This window comes from Barbatula barbatula (genome assembly GCF_947034865.1).
Source record: "Barbatula barbatula genome assembly, chromosome: 7".
Classification (NCBI taxonomy): Eukaryota; Metazoa; Chordata; class Actinopteri; order Cypriniformes; family Nemacheilidae; genus Barbatula; species Barbatula barbatula.
This window is the reverse complement of record NC_136770.1, coordinates 24,554,066-24,580,392: the sequence shown is the minus strand read 5'-3', so window position 1 is coordinate 24,580,392 and position 26,327 is coordinate 24,554,066. Positions and strand designations below refer to the sequence as shown.

Below are 26,327 nucleotides of genomic sequence, written 5' to 3'. Positions count from 1 at the left end.
GTTTCAACAAAATGGCCACCAGCCAAATAAACTGGGTTCAAGAGTGCTTAAGGACAATATCTTCTTCTCCCTCAGTCATCCTTCTGCCAATCCACTCAACCAGAATGCCACACACACACCCGAACACAGTGTGAATGACCACATGTCTTCACCTCAGCACCTGGTTGGACATGCGGCTGACACGTCACACAATGATAACACCACTCAGTTCATGGACACCATCTCAGCTGAGCCCTGCCCACCGAGCTCAACACAGACAGACTGTGACATATTAGACCTGCTCCAAGATTCAGCACCCAAGGACGACTTCCTGGAAAACAACCACGGAAAACAGGACAGCGTATCACAGCCTCCGATAACACCAGAGACACAGCCCCTCTCACCAGACACGTTATCTCTCTCCCCAGCATCTCCACTTCTGTGCTTCTCAGAGAAAATGGAAAAACTGGTGTATGCTGGAACCAAACTTGCTGGAAGCCCCCAAATATCAACCAAAAAACGACAAGCCCCACGGCCACCAAAGCCTGCAGGCCCAGCTCGCCTTCACCCTCCTCCTGTGAGAGCTCTTCGGCCTCTACCACAACGCCAGGGCCCACACCCTCCTCCATCTCTTCGAGGTCAACCAAAAACAACTAATACCAGCTCTAAGTGATATGTGTCGGGTCCCCGCTATGATAACAGTAACTTTATCAAATGTTTACAGAACAAGCGGGAATCCAGTGTGCCTGTATCTTTTTCTATTGCTGTGCTATCACACGACAGAAAGTCTAAAGCCTTCAATAGTCGTAGATCAAACCAGACGAATCTGGTGCCAATTGCACGTCAAACCAAGTTTGCTATGGGGGCAAAAAGCAAGACCGTTAAGTTAGCACTTTTAAACATCTGCTCACTTAAAAACAAATCACTTCTAGTCAACGACTTAATAACCACATACAACCTGGATTTTATGTTTCTAAATGAAACCTGGCTAGAAGACAGCTGCAGTGCAACAGTCCTAAATGAAGCATCCCCTCCTAACTTTACTTTTATAAGTGTCTGCAGATCAGTTAGGAGAGGTGGGGAAGTAGCTGCTCTTTTTAAAGATGTCTATCAATGTAAGCAAATATCATTTGGAAATTACACGTCTTTTGAATATCTGGGTATTGTGTTAAAAGGTGCTCCTCGCATTTTACTAATCACTATTTACAGGCCTCCTAAATACTCTTCATCCTTTGCTGAGGACTTTACAGAACTGTTATCAACAATTTCCTCAGAGTTTGACTGTTTCTCTATTGCCGGAGATTTTAACATTCACGTAGATAATGCAGAAAACAATATGGCAAAAGAAATCAAAACTGTTTTAAAAACATTTGACCTGACTCAGCATGTACATGGACCCACACACAATCGTGGACACACTCTAGATTTACTTATCAGTAAGGGTCTAAACATTTCATCTATTGTTATTAAGGATGTAGCACTATCTGATCATTTCTGTATTTTCTTTGATGTATTGATCTCCCCTGCCATTGAAGTTAGATCTGTGTCTGTCAAGAAGAGATGCTTAAATGAGAACACTAGTGTACTATTTATGAAGGCCATATCCTTAACACCAAGCATATCTTCTGACTCTGTTGATTCTCTCCTTGATTCTTTTAACTCGAAGGTTAAAAGTGTAATTGATGATATTGCCCCTGTGAAAATCAGGAAGAGTGGTAGACAAAAAGCACCTTGGAGAAACTCAACAGCGGTGCAAAATATGAAAAGACAATGCAGAAAAGCAGAGCGCTTGTGGCGGAAGACAAAACTTGTAGTCCATTATAACATCTACAAAGACACCATCCATGCTTTCAATATGGAACTAGGCAAAGCTAGGCAGACTTTCTTCTCAAATATTATAAATAGCAACTTAAACAACACCCGGACTCTTTTCGCTACTGTAGACAGACTGACAAACCCCCCAAGCCAGATTCCCAGTGAAATGCTCTCAGACAGCAAGTGCAGTGAGTTTGCTTCTTTCTTCTCTGATAAAATCAATAATATTAGAAAGGTGATCAGCACATCCTTGAGTAGCGCTGGGGTCAGGCAGATCACACCACAACCTGAGAAAGTAGTTACAATGTCTGATTTTGAAGAAATTGATGGCAAAAATTTGGAAGAAACCGTTCAACACCTTAAAACATCAACCTGCGCCCTTGACGCACTTCCCACATCTTTTTTCAAAAGTGTGTTAAACTGTTTAGAAGCAGATCTCCTAGATGTGGTAAATGCCTCACTTCTCTCTGGAAGTTTCCCAAACTCCCTGAAAACTGCTGTTGTCAAACCCCTCCTGAAAAAGAGCAATCTGGATAAGACCATATTAAACAACTATAGACCGATCTCAAATCTTCCCTTCATAGGTAAGATCATTGAAAAAGTTGTCTTCAACCAGCTGAACAAATTCTTAAGCTCAAACGGATACTTTGACAATTTTCAATCTGGGTTCCGCCCACATCACAGCACAGAGACAGCACTCATTAAGATAGTAAACGACATTCGCTTAAGTACTGATTCAGGCAAATTATCCGTGCTGGTCCTACTCGACCTCAGTGCTGCATTTGACACGGTCGATCACAACATACTTATAGACAGGCTGGAAAACTGGGTGGGGCTTTCTGGGATAGTCCTAAAATGGTTCAGGTCATACCTAGAAGCAAGAGGTTATTATGTGAGTATAGGTGACCATAAGTCTGAGTGGACATCCATGACATGCGGAGTCCCCCAAGGCTCAATTCTTGCGCCTCTCCTATTCAACCTGTACATGCTCCCAATGAGCCAAATAATGAGAAATAACCAAATTGCTTACCACAGCTATGCAGACGACACACAGATATACTTAGCCCTATCGCCTAACGATTACAGCCCCATTGACTCCTTGCTCAAATGCATTGATGAAATAAATAGTTGGATGTGCCAAAACTTTCTTCAGTTAAACAAAGACAAAACTGAAGTCATTGCGTTTGGAAATAAAGATGAAGTTCTCAAGGTGAACGCGTACCTTCACTCTAAAGGTCAAACAACAAAAAATCAAGTCAGGAATCTCGGTGTGTCTCTAGAGTCAGACCTTAGCTTCAGTAGTCATGTCAAAGCAATAACTAAATCAGCATACTATCATCTGAAAAATATTGCAAGAATTAGATGCTTTGTTTCTAGTCAAGACTTAGAGAAACTAGTGCATGCTTTCATCACCAGCAGGGTGGATTATTGTAATGGGCTCCTTACTGGCCTTCCCAAAAAGACCATAAGACAGATGCAGCTCATACAGAACGCTGCGGCAAGGATTCTGAGCAGAACCAGAAAATATGATCATATCACACCAGTCCTCAGGTCTTTACACTGGCTACCAGTTACATATAGGATAGATTTTAAAGTTTTACTACTGGTATATAAATCGTTCAATGGCCTAGGACCTCAATACATTGCAGATATGCTCATTGAATACAGACCCAAAAGAACACTCAGGTCATTAGGATCGCATCAGCTAGAAATACCAAGGGTTCTCTCTAAGCAAGGAGAGTCTGCATTTAGCTATTATGCGAGCCGCAGCTGGAACCAGCTTCCAGAAGAGATCAGATGTGCTCCTACAGTAGTCACATTCAAATCCAGACTCAAAACACATCTGTTTAACTTTGCATTTGATTAATGTGCCACTGTGCCTCTGACCGTCCGACTGTTTGCGCTGTACTTTATTTTATTGATTATCTAATCTAAACTATATTTTATTTTATTTTATTAACTGGTTAATTTTTATTTTTCTTATTTCTTCTAAACTATGTTATTTTATTTTTTTATTCTTAACTGGTTACTTTTATTTTTCTTATTTCTTAACTGTTTTATCAAATGGATATTTTTAATTTCTTCTATGTAAAGCACTTTGAATTGCCATTGTGTATGAAATGTGCTATACAAATAAACTTGCCTTGCCTTGCCTTGCCTTGCCTACAAACAACACCGTCCGCGGCCGTGTGTTGCTCAACTAAGCCAATTTAGTCAAGACACTCCGTTGGGGGACCCCGGGGTGACGCGCTACAAATCACCTAAACACGTTACGGGTTATGGTAAAGCTATTAGAAACGCCGGATCTAGACGGCTACAGCGGGGGGCATCCGAAGAGTATTGCGTTTAATGAGAGATATTTATAACGTTACGCCTTTGTTTGGGGGAGGCAGACAGATCATTTTTTACCTTAAATGCACTTTGGAAACAGCAGGTATTTTGGCCCTTTCGCTCTGAATTTGTCTGCTGGAAGATAAACGCTCGCCCGGGCTGTTTCTGCTTCTCCTTGTATTATGTACCTCACATTTTTTCTTTAATTTAACAAGATGCCCAGAAGAAAAGCAGATCCACGACATGAAGCTAGCAACACTGTTTTCACAGTAGGGATGGTGTTTGTGGAGTTGTGGGAAGTGTTAGACTTCCGCCACCCATCCGTCTTTGTGTTTCTTCCAGAAAGCTCTATCTTTAGCTAATCTGAGCACCTACACTGCCAACATCAGATGAGCTTTGGTTCTTTCTTTTAGGCCAATGTTACACAGACGCCTGCTTATATTTACATGTATACAGCAGAGAGACATTCACAATGCGTCTGAGATGTATAGTATATATTTTTATCATTACCTTCACAGTTTTATTTCAGTGGATTCCAAGACACGGCTTCACTCCATATGCTCCCAAGCTCTGAAACTTTCCCCCGGCTGACATCAGGGAGGCAAATTCACTAGCCACTTTGAAATCTCTTCTTAAAACCTTTTCTTTTAGGATTGCTTTTACTTGATTAGATTGATTGGTTTTTGTTGTGTTGTTTTACAAAGTGTTTTTTACAAATTGTGTCGTTTTACCTGATGTGATGTTTGCTGTGAAGCGCTTTTAGAAAGCAACTTTTAATGGCGCTATACAAAATACATGTATTATTATTATTATTAAAAAGACCAATTCTAAAACTGCATTTTTACTGAATAATGAGAAGCAATTAAGAAAACAGTGTCAAGATGCAACAAATAAGTTCTGTAAAACTTTGCTGTAATTTCGCAGCAGGTTTGCCAGTAACTTACTTTAGATTTATTTTACAAACATTACCCGGTTTATATATTTTTCTTTCATAAAACAAGATTAAATATCTTTGGTCACATTTCACATTCACCATGATTTTGCTGTCATATTTGATCAGTAGAACTGAGAAAAACAGGATCAGATTGAGCTCTTATAAGCACCGGTGTGCATTGATTTGTAAATGTAAAGATTAATGTCTATTTTTCTTCTATTCTTCATGTTCAGGACTGTTTTATTAATGCTATTGAAGGTGAAGTGTTGTGTTAATGGCCGCTTCTCTTTGTATCTTAAACAAAACAACGTGATACAGTCACTTCAGATGATTCATGACAGAAGCACCTGTTTGTGTATTATATAACATCTGTCTGTTGAGTAGCAGCTCTCGGACAAACAAACACTTTTATGTGATTCTGAAAGAGTAAAATAACATACTACATCACTGTTTTTCTCTTTCATTGTTTATATTTTCTTTGTCGTTCACATTATGACCCAATGCATTTCAGAGTCACAAGGGCCATTTGTTTTATATTTTTAAGATCTACAGTCCCAGCCCTCGTTCCCTTTCATTAAACAGAAAACAGTGACTAGTTTATTATTCAGAAATTCAAAGAGAATATAAAGTCGCACCCGGTTTTATTTTCGTTCCACGTGTAAACAAGAGTAAAGATGTGAAAGAAGTTTCTACAAAGTGGTGCATGTGAATTTGTTCAAAAGATGTTTTTTGTGACTGGTGTGTTTATAAGTTACCTTCGGGACAAAACGTATCATTCATTTCAATTGAAAAAGGTCCAAACTAGGAGCACAGCAATATAATGAAAGTATTATGACACAAAAAAGGAAAAGTGATTGGCTCGCTATTAACTCTGACACACACCGATTGTTCTGCGGTAACTTCAGGGTTGGACGTCCGGCGAGGTCAGAAGCATCTATCAGACCGTCCGGCCACAGAGGAACGATGCGAGCCAAACCACATAAGCCCGGCGGGATGAGCCGAAATATTGAGCTTTATAAAATTAAATGTGGTTAAGTGTTGTAAACCGCCGTCAAAGTGAATCGAAGAGGCCAACATTCCCACAATGCAATTAGATTCTCATCGCTTCATCACACGGCACACCTGATGTTCCACGAACGCCGCGAAATGAATGAATATTCGTCACATATGCTTTCATGGAAATGACATTCTTTTTCTCCCAGGTTCCTACCGAGACCTGACAGCTTTATCAACACGAGAAGCATTTGAGGTATTGTCTTCTGACCGCAGATATGATCCCCGACATTGACACGCCGCGCTGATGATTTGCTCTGTGCGGAACAACGGATCTCATTTCCCCTTCTGTTCAAATGCAGATGTGATCATATCCAAAAGAGTCTGGGAGTTTGTGATTAGATTGATGTGACTTCACAATGCGCAAATTATAAAGACTTTATCTCACCTGGCCGGGTTTGGCATCCTCGCAGATAGACGCCTCGTACGGAGTCGCCAGCTCGGGAGGATTGTCATTGACATCCAGTATCCGGATGCTTACATCGGTCCGAGAGGCCATGGACTGGTTATCTGTGAGGAGGAGAGGATATAAATTTATACAGGATATCAATATGTACATTTTATTATGTGAATGTACTCTGAAGAAGGGTTGCGCACTGTACCGGATGCTGCAGTAGTATCGCGATCGCGTTGTAATGGTAGTATCACATTATTGATCATTTGAACACTTACATCTGCCTTTTTGCAATGTTTTCTCCTAAACGAATCCGTGATTTAAACTATTCGGCCGAGATAATGATTCAGAGAGTCTTTCCTTAAGACAGTTTTGAACAGTTGAACTATTATCGTCCTCCCTCAGCCTACGCACAAGCAACGCTCTTCTGAACAACGGTAACCACTTAAAAGACTCAAACTTAAAAACTTAAGTCTTTCTATATACAGAACAATACTTAAAATGACAGTTAATCTGGAAAATAAATCTCCTAATGCAGTCAGATGCAAAGCATGCTGTGAACTAACAAGGTAGTTAAATCTATAAATTGATTGATGTAGTCTCAACACAAGGAGTCAACTTAATTTCACCAATTTAAATGGGTTTAACATAATACAATTGAGTTGAATTAACTTGATAATTTGTTCGATTAAAATTACTCAAACCAAAAAAATTATAACGAAAAAACAACCAAAATTAGTATATTTTATTCCCAAGATTTGTACGTTATTTCAACTCGTTATTTTTAGTTAAAAACAGGAACAAAATGTTATTAAGTATATTTTAATCTTTTCTTTTGATACAATCTGCTAAGGGCACATTATTGTTTTTCAGTGTTGTAAGGCTACAACCAAACTTAATATTTATCCGGTGTTTTAATGAGGTCAGGAAGTGTGTAATGTATATGCATTAGGTTCATTTAACATCTAGTAATTAAAACTCATGTGTTGGGAGCCAGGTGATCCTCAAATCATGCTTGTTTTACTCTTTCATTAAAAATACTTAAATGTTCTGAAAGCTTCACCGCTGCAGGGTCTGTGAGTGACCACCATCACAACTATAATCAGCCATAATTACCTTCATCTTTTCAACAATGTGTTATTCACACGCTTGATTGTTTATTCACAGAGATGTGAAGTTCACACCTTATATTATAATCAAAACGTGTTCATTAAATTCAGGTTAATTAATAGTTTTTATTTCGCCATAACATCTGTTCTTTATTTATGTCTCTCCGTTATAAAAACAAAACAATCATGTTTTCGGAAGACTCTAAGAGGTGATAGAGTACAGGAGGTTAATGTAGAATCACCTTCAGATTACACGAAGCCCCGCAGGCTGACAGCAAATTATGACGGGACGGTACTCAGTAGATGCTTCCGGAAGTCAAATCTCATTCATTTTCCTCATAGTGAAATTGATTTTTAACGATAACATATAACCCTTTCAAGACAGAGACGACGTGAGCTCTAAGGGTCATAAGTGATGATGCATGATCCTGCAGAAAAGCTAGTGATTTAAACATTATTTACAAAAATAAATAAAGATAGAATAAATAAAAATACAATAGAACGCATGTAGTTTATATCTGATAACAAGCAAAAGAAACGTGTATCTTGGCTAAACTCGTCTCTCCAATATTTTAAATTTAGACTGCGATACCAAGCTCAACCATGTCGATGTACCATACGGTTTCTTTAAATGAGCACAAACTATGGCACCCATTCAACAAATAGTTTGATTTATTACAATGATTATAAAATGAAACAATATTATCAATGGTACTATTAACATAAATTAAACAAAATATAAATTGTATTATTAGACACCAGCCAAACACAGACCGGAAGTTAAAGGGATTCGACTTGTTTCAAATGTGTTTAAATGTCTTTGTTTCCGATAAACACAGAGAAATATATTTTAAAGAATGTAGGACATCGTTGTATTTCTTCCTACTATGGGAGTCGATGGGTGTTGAGATCTGTCTGGATATAATCATTCTTCCAAATATCTCGACTCGAAGTTGAGGAAATGATGACAGAATTGTCATTTTTGGGTGAAGGATCCCTTTAACTGCAGTCCCGGCGCGTGTTTCTGATGAAACAGATCAATTAAGAAATGAATACTTTGAAAAAAGAATGAGAAATACATTATTACACAAATATATAATTTTGTATGTAATAAAACTGCTGTATATTTCTGATATTCACCCAAATACACCAATAACAGAATGAAACACCAAGCACACATAACGCGTGACAGCAGTATTTTCTCTGTGGTTATAGTGGAAAGATTAGAGGTAAATTTAACTAGTGGTGGGTGTGTACACATACACATCTGGAATGACCGCAGAATTTACAAATACACAGTAATTAAATGTAACTTTTCATATAGAAAACATACATGTCAACCCTGATATTCCATTGATTATCTTCCCATCAAATGTCTTAGTATATAACAATTCAAACTTGTGCATGAAAGTACATTTAAAGAGAAATAATCTGTTTTTGTAATCGGCGAATGTGTGTCAGAATAAAGTTCACATAGCCTTTGGTGCTTGGCCATGACTCATAAGAGCTCCAGTGGGAGATCGGCTCTCAACCTGGCACTGAATTCATCTATCTGACAGACCTTTGGCCTAAATATTAAATGAAACTCGTCACGTTTTATCAGCTTTCCTCCCCTGAAAGAACCTCGATAATGAGCTTCAAACGTCGTCCAAATTGACGAAACAATCCGTCTGGGAGGCCGATCCAACGGCAACAATTTGGCACATAAACAAAAACTCAATTTAATTTCGTATCGCTTTCGTTTCCCACACGTGAGTCATTGGACATGGTGAACAATCGGCTAAATTTTACTTTGACTGTAAAATGCCTCGTGTCAGGGCCTCCTGGACAATAGATGTCGGCCTGAATAAACGTCTCTGCACTTCGGTCACAACTGGAGATGAAACAAGAACGTCTCCTCGAGAAGACAAAGTACTGATTCACAACGCCTATTGCTGTATCTCAGATGAACATTTTGTTGCTCAAAGGTTCTCTTTCGTTACTTTTATATGAGTTCTTTGTTGTGTCTCATATAAGTATCAACCTCGTCTCAGATGTTTCTACTAAAAATGCTCAGGAGAAATACAAACAGAACCAAATAAGATGTAATTGTGTAAACACATGAAGAGTCTGGAGGTGTAAATGAATGTAGATTGTGGAGGTAAAATCATCTGTATTTCAGTAAATGTGATGAGAATTGTTTGAGTTCTTATTGAGATCTTCAATAATATTGACTTTTGATTGCAGAAGAGACAAATCTGAGCTCAGTTTGACTCAATTTTGACGTCTCTTCTCAAATTCTGGTAACAGAACACTTATCTCTGAGACGCAGATGAGATATAATTGATTTTTTGAGATGGATTTGAGCTCTTCAGTACCTCCAAATGAGAAATTTGTGAAATTTCTGGTTTTCTTAGGAGAAACAAGATTAAGACTTTCGTTATTTGAGACACAGATAAAACATGTCTATATGTTCTTCATTTAATCTCATATTTTTTTATTAATGAACAAAATAACAAAAACATTTTAACCAACGGTAAAGTTAGCTTATTGCTTATAAAAATGGAAACCGGTAATTATAGAAATGTCCTTTTTTGTTGCAAATAAAGTATTTTAAAGCTCTGGTTTTATATTGGTCAGAAAGGGCAAATCACAGAATGGAGGTCTTGAAATAGTTCAGGCAGAATGCCGTTGCCTTCATATTTTTCACTCACCACACTAAATGTCCTTTCTGTCTAGATAAAGACACAAACCTTGGTAGTATATCTTTACCCTGAGGGTAAGACATGATGGTTTCTCCTCTATTTATCACCTGAAATGCTGTCTGCAGTTTGATATCACGCACCCTATCAAACAGCCAGAAATTATATGTCACTCTTCCTCAGCCGATAGACAGAAAAACTCTGGTCCGCCTGCTGTCTGGAAGCACGATGTCAAGACTCGGGGAAGAAAAAGACCTGATAACTTCTTATAGAAGACAGGAACAAAAATTTCATTTCCTCAAATCGTCTTTAACCGTTCGAGTGCACGTGGCCACATCTGCATCGGCTAAACCGATGACCTCAAAAAGAGAGTTTTTAGTCATCTGACGGCTATTGAACCATCTTCTCTTAACGTTGGGAATCTCGAGTTTGAAATATTATATTTAGTAATAGCTGTGGCGATGGCGCGTGAAACGTTCTGCACACATCGATCCGTCAGCGTAACTCTTCGATGAACACTCATTACGCTCTTGAATGATGTGTGAAATTTGTAAGATGCGATCGTATGAGCGAATCATAAAAAAACGTTTCCAAACTGGGCCTTTTAACCTTTTACGCCTCACCGCTCGCTGGTGTCGTGTATTTGGACGTGAATGAGCGTGGAGTGATATTCAATGGGAATTTTTATTAAGCTGATGACTCACAAGAATAAAAACGTGTCTGTGCGAGTGAAACAAAAGCTTCGTCCATAACTTTAAAATGACCAAATAACATCAAACTGAAAATGTGATGCAACTCTTAGAAAGAGCAACTCAATTGGTCTTGAGAAGAATAAATTGGCCATTTGACTTCAACACATGAACATAAGGACTTAAAATAACAGAAATTTTATGACATGCAATTATTTCAAAGAATGATAGTGGACTTATTGCAGCTTTAAATAACAAATAACGTTCTATCGCAAAAAATGACACTTGCTTTGATATTCTGTTATCTGATGACATTCAGACACGTGTTAGCATCCAAAAAACCCCAGCGTAGCTCCATCACATCTTCAAAACGGGCTTCAATCTATGTCAAAAAGTATGCAAATTTTGTGGTTTGTATAACCGCTTTGAGCTTCATTATCCTATCAAGATAACATCCAACTGAAAACCAGACCCACAGACATCGGAGACCAAACAAATCTACAACACGCTCAACTGTGAGTTTGCAGTGGATCGTGACCAATGTTCATGATGTTCACCTGCTTCCATGGCCGTGACGGTGATGTTATGCCAGCCGGCCGTCTCCCGGTCCAGGATCTTTGCCAGAGTAATGGCACCAGTTACAGGGTCAATGTTAAAGATCTGCTCCTGGTCTGTGTTTCGATCTATAGAGAACCTGAAACATGGAGTCGAGGAGATAAAGCAGTTAGTAAAGGCTCTACAGAGACAGTTCTCCGGAAAACTCTCACATCTGTGCCGAATCCATTTTGTTCTTATTCTTTTGGTTTTATGGTCTTTTCCATAAGACGAAACGCATTTCCCTGTACTTGTATAAAAACTAAAATTGACGAAAATAAATTAATGTCAATTATTGTCAAATGTATATACATTTAATATAAAAGACACATGAACCTAAAGCATCAATTTTGGAGCTCACAGAAACGATAACAAACATACTGTATATGTCCATCCAAAGAGATGATGTTTGTTTTAGATTCTGATAAACATGACAACATATTTTAAGCCTCTTCCAAGTATTTGACACACTATCTGTAATGGATTTCACAGCATCTGTCAATTGACAGATCAGCAAGCGTTTGTTTTTGTTAGTGTACGAACCAAAAGAATAAAGAGTTGAAGAGAGTTCTGCTAACATTACACAAACTGAAGAAGAAGACTTCCTTCCAGTCTTCGCCTTCTTCAAACAAATTATTAATATTTGATATACTGCTTTCCAAAAGATTCAGCTCATGCCGAATAAAACACTACTGACAGACAACAACCATCTTCATTGATGGTCTGGCTTTGGCGTTTTCTCATCTCGATTCATTTTTAAAACCCTCAGGCCGATTTTACCGTCCGCTTATTACAGTAAGCCGAAGGTTGAGACGCATTTTGTAAAATTGAAACAGCCAAGAGGGAGAAGAACCTCTTAGAGTCCAGAAGATAGATTCTCAATTTAGGCCACGGACAATATTATTCAACTACACAACACGAGTTTTAATTGTCATGGAAAAAGAAAATACAGTGTCTGTTTTTTTAACTCATGGGTTTACTGAAAGTTATGCATCATAATGAACAGAGAGAGCGAGAGAAAGAAAGAGATATATTATTGTTTTATAAAATAGTTTTTTAATAAACATTTTCTCAAAATTAATGCAACTCAAACATTTGGATCTACCTGTTTCTACACTAGAACCAAAATAACTGACCCCAAAAATATAAAAATAAAAATGTATATACTCTATATAAAAATCCCATCAGTCGTGCGGTCGTTAATTTCTGTCTCAGCACCCAATGGAAAGCAAACAAATATTTTCTGTCCAAACAGTACATAGTGTATGTTTTTGGTTTCCGAGGGCCGGGTCCCTCTGTGCCGCGCCGGTACCGTGTGGCTCGGGCACAGGAAAGAGTGATGGGACCCCGGGCGCAGCTCTCGCCCGCTAGCCGAGTCCAGTGTAGATGATTAAAGTGGTACCGACGGGCACGGGCTCGGTGCCACGAGCGTATGTGTGCCAGCCAAGCGGCCAAGTTGCCTGCCACTGCACTGTGCTTTATAACACCTGGAGCACTCTGAACACAGCCTCATGCATTTTTAATGGAGGTAATTTGCAAAGGCTGTGGGTGTGAGAGAGAGAGAGACTATGCGGCCAGCCAAAGCCTTTTACTTCCCCTGCGTGTCCCCTCTGAGCGATGAGTAAATCATATTTCTGTGCTCTGATGGCTCTGGAGAATAAAGTCCTCTATCAAGGCGTCGACCAAAATGCGGGCGGTAAATACAATGGGCGTCTTTCTGAGCGCGCTACACAACTCCACACAACGGCGGATGGAAGGTTTCTGTGATTGTTTGACGTGCTCTCCAATGCCTCAAGGTGAATACGCTTTTCTAGATGCTCGTGCGTGTGTGTTTTAAGAGGGATGGCGGTTGTGTGCCAAGGTGCCTATAGCATAATGGGAAAATCCTCCGGCCAGCACGATCCGGGAGCCTCGCTCGCTCGGCCACGCTTGCATGACTCGGTATATCTTCAATAATAGGCCTGTTCAATAGTGAAAATTGATTCTTGTCTAAACTAAGGGGATGTGGACGCTTGCCAGGGTCTAAACGCGGACACACATAGACAAATTGGTTCGCCTTAATCTCTTGGAGGCCTTCGGTCGGGGAACTTGTGTATTGTGATGAAAAAGCTGATGAAGCGCCGCCGCTGCCAAACTTTAGAACGTATTCAAATGCAAAACTGCTGTAGGATCCATGGATGCGGTTTTGTGCACGGCAGCCATTTCTCTAAAGACGTCGGAGAGAATTACATCTAAATCGTTCAGACAACATTCCAGGCTTTCTGGAACTACAACCCTATCAACCAATCACAGCCCTGGCCTTAAAATCCACAAGAAACTGCATTCAGAAGCCATTTATCTTCCATTATAAGATTTATGTGAAAAGAAAAGAACGAAATGTTCAAAACAGACCTGAACGTGAGTGCTTCTCTCTGTATTTGAGATGTACTGAAAATATTTAGCAAAGCACAAATTATATTATGATATACGGTCTGCTGATGCGTCGTACCTGACGGGGACATTATCCATATCCGGATCTCTCGCGGTTACGATCCCAACCAGAGCTCCCAACCGGGCATCTTCCTGAACTTCCAGGATGGTACCAGAGGAGGGGATGAAGATGGGGGCTTCATCCACATCCGACACACTCACCCTTACTATGGTCTGGTCCCGGAAGGACCCCAGGTCCACGAAACGAGGGTCCACATGTTTATTTATGGCCTCGACAACTACGTTATGGGTGCGCTTGCTCTCGAAGTCTAGAGGCTACAGATGAGAAACAGTGAAAACATTTAAATCAAGACTAACTTGATTTAATTTAAATCATTTAATACATTAAAACATCTGAAGTTGATTTCAGGGCGATTTTTATAGTAAGAAGTTCTAGTAAGTACGAAGCATGTGTGACTCAAGACTGCAGAATTGGTCTGACCCACCGGGGACGTGGCCCGTCTACCTTTTTGATGGTGATCACGGCCTCTTGTGTGTCACCGTCTGTGGAGACTTTGAAGAGTTCTCCTCCTTCTTCATCTTTGATCAGGTAACTCATGTCTGTGTTGTCACCCATGTCAGCATCTGTGGCGATCACTCGACCCACCGCTGTCTCGACCGCCGCCCCTTCTGACACCGAAAACTGGTACATCTCTGTCAGACAAGAAGAGATGAATCACATGTACAGATTCATCACTGCGTCTGAACATTACAAATACGGTACAGCAGATGGTCTGGGTAGATGACTATATGAAATATTTGCTCCAAAATATTTGGGAGTTTTTCCCCCAAACCCCACATAAAAAGCACTGAAGTATACCGTTGTATTTACTATAGAAAACACTGTAGTATCTAGAAATGTACTTCAGTTTACTATAGGAAAGTTCTGTAGTGTATACTATAGTATATTATAGCAAGTATTAAGTACATGAAATGGTAAAAAGAATTATACCGTAATATTTACTATATTCAAAAACACTGTAGGGTCTCGACATTTTGCTTCAGTTTACTATAGTAAAAACTATAGTATATACTAAAGTATATTATAGCAATAAGTATTTACTACAGAAAACTGAAAAGCCAGTATTCGCTAGCATTTACTAAAGTTCAAAAACACTGTAGGATCTAGAAATGTAGTTTAGTAAATATAGTAAAATGTCAGTTTACTATAGTACCCATTATAGTATATACTATAGAAATAAGTATTAACTACAGTAAATTAAAAAACTAGTATATGGTATACACTTTAGTATTTATTCATTCGCATAGTTACATTATAGTACATACACAATGTTAAAGCATGTCTTAGTGATGATCTACAGCAACTGATCTGATTTGGTATGGTTGGGGTAAAATATGATTTCAACACTATCAAGAGTCATCTTTTTAAATGAAACTATATTATTCTACAAATGTATAGCACATCATCTGCTCAAATGTCTTTTTTTAGAATAATCAAAAAAAAATACATGCAGACATTCAATCTTTTACTATTACTAGGAAAAGGGTAAAAACATAATGACGCTGTCTATAATCCCACAGATTGAGACCATTTACAAGAACTACTGTAATAAGCATTCAGGCCTTGTATAACAGGCACCTGCAGTAATGTGCAATATGTTTGAGTGCAGCGTGTGACATAAAGGACCACACGGATCTCACTTTTGGCCCGCAACACAAAAAGCCGGTTTAATGAGTTAGATGCTGGAGTAAAACTGGCATAAACGAGGCTTTTGACGAGAACGAGGAAGAAAAAAGCGAGGAGTCGTGTAGATATGAAGAGAAAGATATCAGGGTTGTAAGTGATTCACAGCGAGGCTCTTTGCGGTAATAAAGCGAATGCCGAAAAGAGAATGAAACAATAACACGAGAGAGTAAAAACATCACACACAATGGGCTTCATTGCTCTTAATACGACAGGGCAGAGAACACATAGTGTGAACACAAACGCACACAAACACACTCAACATCAAATGTGTTTCCCAGCAGGTCTGTTCAAATGTGTGACCAATGAGACGAAGGGCTTTTCATTTACTTGTGGCCGTGATGTATGAACAGTACAGAACACTTCTTTCAGAAAACCTTTCATAAACGGACCGCCTTGAAAAAAAAACCAAGCCGTCTGATCTAAGAAGTTAGCTATAGTGCTTACTACGATTGCTATATCGACTAAACGCTCGATTCTTAAAAGTATACAAGGTTCACGGCATAAACGTATAATCATTTTGTTGCTGTTAACTTTGAACACGCTCGTGAAATTTACATCGGTCTGTTACTGCGGGGACATTTCCACGACTCTAAACATGACACGGCACAAGACGAAACGTGATGGATTGCTTTACTGTTATATGGCCTATTGGGCGGGCCTTGGCCAAACAAAGCAGCGATAAGTTCTACGTGAGACTAGCTATTCGCAAACCTTTAGCATATCATCCGTACCGCAAAAATGCAAAGAGCAAAGTCTTAACCAAACTAACTGAGCACAGTATGCAAAACGTCTCATGGTCATCCCTCTGGAAATCACAAAGCATTTCCTGATATTTCCAAATTTCTCTTAAGGCTGGACACCCTGGACCGGGGGTTTGCTTCCGTGTTTGCTTCAGACAGTCCAGCCAAAGGCCACCGCTGACATCATGATGGGAGAAATAATGCACACTCACTTTGAGGGAAGCGCGGAGGGTTGTCATTAACGTCTGTAATCACTATGGTCACCGTGGTCGAGCCAGAAAGACCACCCATTTGGCCTGCCATATCTGTTGCCTTGACAACCAGCTCATAACGGTCTTGAGTCTCACGGTCGAGATCAGCCACGGCTGTCCGGATCAGTCCTTAAGACAGAGAGAGACAGAGAGAGAAAGTTGTTTAAAGGTCACATTTGCATCATTAAATGCGTAAAGGCATATATAGCTCTTTTGTTTTGTGATGAACTGCAATTTTAGGAAATTATTAGACAATGGAAGTGCTGCCAAGTTAAGGCCAGAGTATCGTTTGAAAAAAAGTCATTTTTATGATGTTCCTTGTACAACGAGTACCACTTGTATAAGAGAATAAACGCAGCCGGCGCCGTTGAGACGTCGAACACCTTGAACATACTGTTCAATAATGTTGTTTTACGGAGAGGATAACATTTAAAACTGATTTAAAAACTAATTTATCACAGCAGGTTAGCTCTATACAACAAGAACAAACTATTAAAATGAATAGTCTTTTATTCATAATTTTGATATGAGTGTTGTTTCATACAAAGTTAAACATGTAGAGAGGTGTTACTGTTAATAAATTGTAAGTACAGTAAATAAGCCCCCGAATAGAGATCAAAAACATGTTCGTTATACAATGCTGAAACATCCATTATTTTGGTTGGGGGTCTTATTTTTATCATGTTTATTTGCACAAAGTGTAGGATACAATTTAATATTTCATAAAATGCACAAAATATCTGGCCCCTCTGTGAGGACCCCAGTTTGAGAAGCACTGGTCTATACTACAGAGTTTATGGAGAAATAAAATAACATTTTCATATTTAATATATTTAAGTTTTCTTCTTTATGACGTTTTGCTATTGTGAATTGTTTAATGTATATTAGTGTATTTAGTTTCTTGAGTTGTTCATGTGTATTATTTTATATTTAATTGTATTTGTAATGTTTTTAATTGTTTGCTGCCCTCATACCCCATCTTCTTGAGAAAAACATGACTTTGGTAAGATTTTATTATGATTTAGTCATTTTATTAAGTAAATTTGGCAATACAAATATGGTCTCTTGATTTCTTTTGACATTTTAGTGAATTAATTGCTATTTAACTATTAACTATTTCGTACAGCTTTTCACACAAATCCGTACATTGAATTTGTAGGTGTAGGGTTTGGTGTGCTTTTTTCCAATAATAGTACGTTTTTGTACAGATTCATACAAAATTGGCACCTCGTAACAGTTGAGCGGGTGGAAAAGAGGCTTAAAAACCTGTTTGTGATCTGCTATCGGTCCCAGGAGGAATCAGTCAGATTCTGATTTAGACTCTTATGATCTGAAAAGAATAAACTCTTGAAACCACAGGAGTGACAGACTGCCGTGTGTCTTTTACCATTTTCATTATTTCAAGCCTGTCTCTCACCAACACCATGGCAACACAAAATAATTGCGGTCGTTCAGGGTAACACACTGCTGTTTCATTCCAAAAGATCTCGATTCAACGGCGGACATTCTGCAGATCTACAACACGCTTTATAAAAGAATATTAACATGAATCACATCACTGGCTTTAAAAGTGACTTCATGACCCAACATCTAAACATGTGAAATGACCAATTCATAATATAACTTACAACCCTTACAAACACATCACCGTATCTTAAACATTATTGTTTTTTATTATTATATTTTTTTTTAATTATTACATTTGTGTTGTGTTGTGGATGTTTTGTTTTGTTTTATCATTTTATTTTATTCTATTCTAAATTTATTTTATCATTTTATTTTTTCTATTCTATTACTACACTCTTTACTTAATATAATTTTATCAAAACCTATCCGAGTAAGTCATTGTTAAGATCTGTTAAGATTTCAGGCTCTTAATTTAGTAGAAATATCTGAGATACAAATGAGACTCAAGCCAAAGTTTAATTCGCTTTCACTCATTTAGCTAAATTTTTTAAAAGAAAAATGTATTTATACATGACTAAATTGTATCTTTCTGCAACAATGTATCCATTTTTGTTTTCATCTGAATTTTGGTGGGGCAATATATGACCTGGACATGTTCGCATGTTTCAGACCTAGAGAGATCTGAAGATGCTTCTGCAAACATCTACTTGGGAAAAGAACCGCATGGACTCTCTATTGAGTCTGTGCAACAAACAAACGTTTGTCTGGCTGTCTATGCCAGTGTTAATTTCGTCACCTATTTTTAATTTAGTCTTAGTCTTAGTCTTGTGCCAAATGTTCTTGTTAGTTTTAGTCATATTTAGTCATTCACATATCTTATTTTGTTAGTCAAGTTTTAGTCGACTAAAAGTCTCGTAATTTTAGTCTAGTTTTAGTCAAAAGAAAACTCAATATATTTTAGTCTAGTTTTAGTCAAAATATTGTAGTCTTTTTTTTAAATAACACATTATTACTGAGATTATTACTGATAAACATTTCAGTAAAAAAAGTGTTTCACATTCAAAATACACTTGTTGAATGTTTTTTGTTGAATGCAAATGTTAAACGTGTCTGTTTCTGATTTAGGAGACACATTCCCAAATGATTAACCTGTTCTGAAGAGTAGGCTATTTTATCTTAACCAACACAATTCAAAAGCTGGGGCCCAACAGACTCTGACTGACAACTTAAGTTACAAAGGTTTTTAAAACAGTTTTGGTTGCCTTGTGTCTCATGTATTATGTTTCTGTTCAAATCAGAAATAAAATAAATGTACTTAGAAAAACTGAAAAGAATAGGCCTACTTTACTGTGGGCCTAAAATACAACCTATTTACAGACTATGTTGATCTTGGGAAATAATAAATAAGATTTAACAACGCTTTAACAAGGCTCAACAATTAACAATTCTGTTGTACTACAGCTGCTGATACTAAAACTTACTACAGCTGCTGAAACGTCCACTTTAGGAATGAATTAAACAATCAAGTTCAAAGGCAAGATTTGCAACAGAAAGCAAAATCCAAACCATTGAGGGTTATTTTAAGTTAAAAAAAACTACCCAAATGAGTTTCCAACCGAATGAGGCGTCAAGCGCGAGTGATTTACATGTTAAGTCAATGCAAAGACGCGATAGACGCGCTTGCAGACGCGCTTGCGGCGCGAATAGCGCAAATGAGGCGGCTCGAATGACGCGAATTTCACGCGCGAATGAAGCGAGTAAACACAAAATGTTCAAGCGTCCAACTACTCGCGAATAGCGCGTTTTCGACGCCTCTTTGGCGCTCGATGTGAACACACAGTCATTCGCGCTATTCGCGCCGCAAGCGCGTCTATCGCGTCTTTGCATTGACTTAACATGTAAATCACTCGCGCTTGACGCCTCATTCGCGCTCGATGTGAACACACAATGAGACCTGTAACTTGAGCAACAGCGCAAAGCCGCGAAACTCGTTCTGAATATTTTAAAGGCGTAACAGCTGATGAAAAAGCAGAGACGATTGTAGACGAAAATGAAGAGAGATTTTATCTTAGTTTTTATTTTATGCAAAACATTTTCGTCTCGTCTTTTTTCGTCAACAATAATGCATGTTAATTTAGTCTTAGTCAGCGTTTTTGGACAGTGGTGCCGTCTTGTCATCGTCTCGTCTTAGTCATGAAAAAAAAGGTCGTTGACGAACATATTTCGTCTCGTCTCGTCTGACGAAATTAACACTGGTCTATGCCTGTTTCCTTTTGTTCTTTCTTTCTTTCTTTCTGTCTGGCTTTCTTTTGCTCTCTGCTTATGTAGTCACACGGCTGGAGAAGTGCAATCCCAGTGAGGAGCCTGTAGCCACCGGCGATGTTTGTGTGGCGCGATACATCTGTGCTCAGAGCTCGATGCTAAAGAGGTGAGCTGTGCTTTCAAGCGTCGAGAGCTCAGGAGAAGTCACAATTCACTTCTGCTCTTCAAGCACATAAAGCCCCTGACCTCAGGTCAGATCCATTACAAGTGCCATCTAAAGTTTTGCTGATTTGAAGTGCTCGACTTGAAAGGCGCGCGAAGGAACCGCAGGTGGACGTATGTGAAATGAAATCAGCTCTCATCTTTAATATTTCAATTGTTTCTACTGGACACAGTGTGACTCTGGAGACCCCTGCTAAAGTGTTTGTATTTTTTAATGAAAAACAGTAATCTCACGTGTCTCAACGAGAGCTTCACTTAAGATCTCAATAATGTATCGAAGAGCGAAGTAAAGATCTCCTTAATATTCCAATTGTTATACTTAGATTAATTTTTTTTAAAGTGTCAGAAGTTTCATCTGAAAGAAAAATATACCGTTGTAATATCACATTTCGGGGGAATCAGATGTGAATTAAAGGGGTGATTTGCCGGAAACACATGTTTTTTTTTTGTCTTTGGTGTGTTATAAGTTGCCCATGCATGTATTAGACACGTATAATTGCAAAAATGTAAGTGTCGGAACAAGAGATGTATTTTATCTAGAAGCGAATGCTCACCCAGACCTGCCTGAAATGCCTCGTGTAACTACACCCCGGCAAATCTACGTCAGTTCGTTCGTTCGTAACACGATTTGACTTGTAAATCTCATTGTACTGTCGCGGGCGCATCCATGTCGTCGCAGAGACGATGTGCGTTTCGTTGCGAAACGAAAGCCTCTTTGTTTGACCTTCCAAAGGATGAGGCAACTAAAAATTCAACATTAACAGACCATGAGATGAGAATCCGAGGTTCAACAACAAGACCAAAACAGAATCTAATAATCCCATATTAGTCTCAAACTCGCCTTCTTATTTACCCGTCGGCAAAGACTAACACCCAACCCGGGATTAATGTTGTTTTTATTTTGAGGTTCAGAGAAATTAATGGGGTCACCAGAAAAACACACAGTGCATCTAATTCCAGCGCATCTAGCTGTTCTCAGATCAGTGAGGACGGAGCGTTTGAAAACACGCGGTCCAGGAGCGAACGTGGCAGAGGCGAAGTCATTTATCATCCGCCGGTCGCGGGTCTTGCGCCACTGCCCACGAAAAGAAATCATTAAAAGTTTAAAGATTGGACCCGGGGGAATGTTTGCCGGCAAACAGAGCTTAGATGATCCCAGAGGGTTTAAGTTCTGTCAGTTTCCTCTGAAGAGAGAAATGCATGTTTACTTTCACACAGCCACAACATTGAAGAAGAGGAAACAACAGAGAATAATGAAGAAAAGAAAAATTCTGATTTATTCTTAAAATAAGGTTTTATAACTTTTCAAACACTCATGTACACTAATAATTAAATTGGAGAACCGTCTAAACCACATCTGAGCAAATAACACTAAAATAAACACACAATGGTCTTTAAACAATAAACTACACAAGAACACATGTCATTCTTACCAGTTTGACGGTCAACACTGAAGAATCTCTCTCCCTCCCGAACGCTGTAAACTATCCGGGCGCTGCTTCCATACGTGGGGTCATCAGCATCCGAGGCCATAACCTTCATCACTGAAGTACCTGTGGAGAACACAGACGTTACTTAAACGTTCGCCTGCTGTTCATGACGATAACCATTCCTTTGTGTTTTATATTTTATAACAGTCTAGTTGTGAGCGTTTAAAGTGCATTTAGTTCTTTAAGTACATTTATTCACGGCTCCCCTCCGGCTCTCAATGCAAAGCACATATTTACATTTAGTCACACGTTTTAACTAAAGCAAAGCTCACAGCCTGTGAAGCTTAATGGACTTTATTCCTGAGGGAGAAACGCAGGGAAATTATGGAGGACGACCCATGAGAGAGAATGACGACGTTTAAAGGAACAGCGTCGCCCAGAAGCATAAACCAGCGATTTTATCATCACCATTTGTATAGCCATAGACAGACAAATCCCATATGATATGATGTTTCTCCATCACAAATGTGTCTGTCATTAGAGTTTGATGGCCCAGTGGTTAGAGTACAGCGATAGCAACACCAAGGTCGTGGGTTCGTGCACATAATCAGATACAAGTGTATAGTATAATGCAATGTAAATTGCTTTGAACAAAAGCGTCTGCCGAATGCGTAAATGTAATGTCAATACGAACCTAAACATTTCTCATCCAATTTATGCAAATCCACATGAATCTACAGTCATTTTACGCCTCCAAACTCTAAGAAAACATCAGAGACTAAAATGACACAACTGAGAACTCCATCAAATCTCCATGAGCTATGAAAGAGAAACATCTGAGCAACAACACATCTCTCTGGGTAACAAATATCATTGTTGAAATAGAAAGACCATAGTAAATTTGTGGTTATGATTTTAAAACCAATTTATACATTATAAAATAAATCGGGGCTGTCCCTTTAAGAGATGACGACTCTCGTTCACTTCTCTGGCACTCTCATCCAGGTCCATTGGTCTGCAGGTAATTGGTGACAGCTGCCGGTGTCCGCTAAAGGTCACTGCACCAGTGTCTCGCGGAGACTGTCACCGTCCCGCTCGGACACATCACGCTTTTATGCTAATGAGGTTCATTAACAGAAAGTGACAGAATCTTGTTTGCGTTGTGTCAACGAAGCGGGATCCCGCGGGAGATAACACAAGAGGACAATGCTTTATTCATTAACACTTTTGCCAAAGCCAAACATCCAGATGGGTATCTGTCTGAAAGCGTTTGCCCTTTCTCACCCACAAACAATTGGGTAAAACTCACTGGGTGTTCATAAACATGCAGCCGTTTCCAAAGATACCTTGCTTTTTCGAGTTTGCCTAATGGAGACGTCGAGACGCCGTGAGTTACAGCGAGGAAGTCTATTCGACAGTAAAACAAAATAACTGCCAACCATTTCCCCAAACTAAGCCCGTTTATGTTCTCCGAAAGATCACGCACGTCTAGTTTGCTTTAGGAAAACTGTCTGCGCTGCATTAAAGCTGAGATGTATAATATAAGATTGCGTTTCTCGCTTGCACGACCGGCTGACCCAGAGGCGGAAACGGAGAAGTCATTTACGTTCATGGGATTATTTGCACAATCTTAATTTTGCACAGGTGATAATCATCCCGACGGCCTCCCAGACGCCGGTTAAGCCACTGGTGAAAAACTATATAAATGCAAATGCTTTATTGTGTTTACACTGAAACTATCATCAGTTATTGATGCACAGACTCACATTCACTAAGAGGTCGTTTCTGCTTTAGGTCTCAAGGCGGCTCTTGGGAATAAATATAAAAGAAACGCACTCTGGATGCCTGGAGATGTACAGCCTCAGATTTCCGTAAACTGGAAACTATTTGTCCCCATCGAATGAATCAATCAATCATCTATATATAAAGACATACTGCAGCATACATCATAAAACATATTTATTTTTCAAAAACGTTATCGCTCGGATTCCTCAGGAGATTGTTTCATTCAAGTATCACCTCAGTCTCAGATGTTTCTCCTAAAACTGCTCAAGAGAGAGCATTATCTGGAGGTAAAATAATCTTGATTTGAGCAAATTTGAGGAGAAATGTTTGAGTTCGTATTCAGATCTTCACTTATATTGAAATTTTTTAATAAGACTTGACAAATCTGAGATGAGTTTAATACATTGTTGACTTCTCTTCTCAAACTCTGTGATCCTCAGTTTGTGTAGGGACAAACTACATTTGATACGCTCAGAGCCGATCCTAAGCAGGTTGCGTAGGGCCCCTGCCTCCCCAGGGGCCCCCCTTGAGGACCAACTCAAAACACTATTGTAAACAAGACGCCATTTTTAGTAACTTGTGGATTAAACTTTAGAGGAATCATTTGGAAATTTTCTTTTTATCTATTTAATTACTGTTACATACTCTGATTTCATGCAGTGGGCGGCAGCCTGGTAATGACATGTGTATGATGTGCTGATATGTGTCTTATGACCATGACTTCAAAACAAAGCTATCCGTCTGGAGGGGGGAAGAGGCAACAATGCAAAGCAAAAGAAACAAGGCGGCATGTTTTATAGTCTTACTGTATTAGCCAAATTATGCAATGAATTAATACTTACAAAAAATGATCCAGTACAGATTTACTGTATTTGCATCTTTAATTATTTGCACAAGGGCCCCTCACAAGTTTGCTTAGGGCCCCCAGACGTCTAGGATCGCCCTGGATACGCTGAATGAAAACTCAGTCTTCTGCAGTGTTGTACTTTGAGCTCTCTGTGTATTCTGCCAAGTGCAAATATTGTTCCAGCAGAAGAAGATGAAAGATGTTTACAGGGTTTGATTCACCGTCTCAGAAATGTAACCCGCATCTGACAGACACATGTATTCTATACGGACACATGGATCCACTGTCTACAAATGATTCATTTTTTGTTTGCTTATATTTTACTTCCCTTATCAAGTAGCAGAACAAATATGAGACAAACATAAATAAAGTAAAAATATGTGATGAAAATCTCAGTTTCGTCTTGGACGGCTCTCCTTGAAGAAGAAACACAAAATATATAAAGAAGTACACAAATTAGACACATACACAACGCAGATTGATATGACGGTGGATAGCATCATTGGCCATGAAACAAATTTTTCATTTCATATGATCCCACATGTTTTAAATTGTGACTTTACACGGGTTTCGCATGAAAATGCTCCAAATCTTCAATCATGGGATCAGAGCTATCGTATATGTTGCGTTCATATATAAGGCTGTATGTTTAAAGAAACAGTGTTGAATGATTTATTATAAAGCAAGTCGAATTAAATAATTCCTTGTGATATGCATGTGTCCAAAATAAAAGCATGCGATAAGCTGAAACGGTTACACAGTCATGAATATTTACAGCTCACTCTCGCAGAGATGTCTTTGAATTAAACTTACATTATAAATCCTACATAAAACGTTATATGGAACATCATTATAATCGTCATCAAAAACAAAATGACAGTATATTCAAATACATTTCTATTTTTTTTGGTATTTAGTATTTTTGCCTTGTTGTCTAGTACAAATGTGCAAGCAGAAGAAACTGAAAAAAACACGTTTATTTTGCTTCCCCCTTGATTTAATAATTAAAAAAATAAAGTGACATGTAATAAAATGATATTTAATAAAAAATAATGACAAAAAATCTAAATCTATATTGATTAAGAATGAAGAAATTAGGCACTTGTGCTGGAAAACAAGGAAAAAATAAAAGGTAAGAAAATCACTTATTGCAGTGTATTATATATGTGTTATTTCTGTGTGAGATTCGCGACTGATGTATGGTTCAGGTTTGTCATCGGCTCTCTGACCAGAGAAATGTTTCTGAGAATGAAAGCACACAGTACCAAAAAAGCAATCTCAGATACAACATCGGAGTTCAACGGGCGTGCCCTCTTCACCCGGAGCGTCCCGCACCTCCTGCTAATATTTGCGGAGCGACACAGGGCGGGTGGAAGTGGATTATGCGGGCGGGTGTAGGGCGAGACAGGGCAGTTTACCTTCCACCTGTCGTCTCCACACAAGCACACACGGGTCGTGATTGGCGCCAACATAAAATATAAATCAAACAATAGATTTGCACAGAAACACTTCATATCAAGCATCTTTGTTCGAGAGATTTATCTCACATCTTGTCCAAAGTCTCGTGATGAACTCTCTTTCATTGGATGGCGAGGGGTCTCTAAGAGAAACGCTGATAAATGAAGCT

The 26,327-nt window shown here is 38.8% G+C and overlaps 1 protein-coding gene across 1 annotated transcript in view; it reads right to left on the bottom strand.

The window, feature by feature from the left end:
- cdh22 (cadherin 22) overlaps positions 1 to 26,327 on the bottom strand; it is a gene marked incomplete at its 3' end in the record, with an annotated part of 61,022 nt that overhangs the window by 19,185 nt on the left and 15,510 nt on the right. The window contains exons 3-8 of the mRNA XM_079461065.1: positions 22,072 to 22,191; positions 16,709 to 16,876; positions 14,515 to 14,702; positions 14,068 to 14,324; positions 11,543 to 11,679; positions 6,501 to 6,622 (exon numbers count right to left, since the gene is read on the bottom strand). Of these exons, the coding sequence (XP_079317191.1) occupies positions 6,501 to 6,622; positions 11,543 to 11,679; positions 14,068 to 14,324; positions 14,515 to 14,702; positions 16,709 to 16,876; positions 22,072 to 22,191 (992 nt within the window). The remainder of the gene's footprint in view (positions 1 to 6,500; positions 6,623 to 11,542; positions 11,680 to 14,067; positions 14,325 to 14,514; positions 14,703 to 16,708; positions 16,877 to 22,071; positions 22,192 to 26,327) is intronic.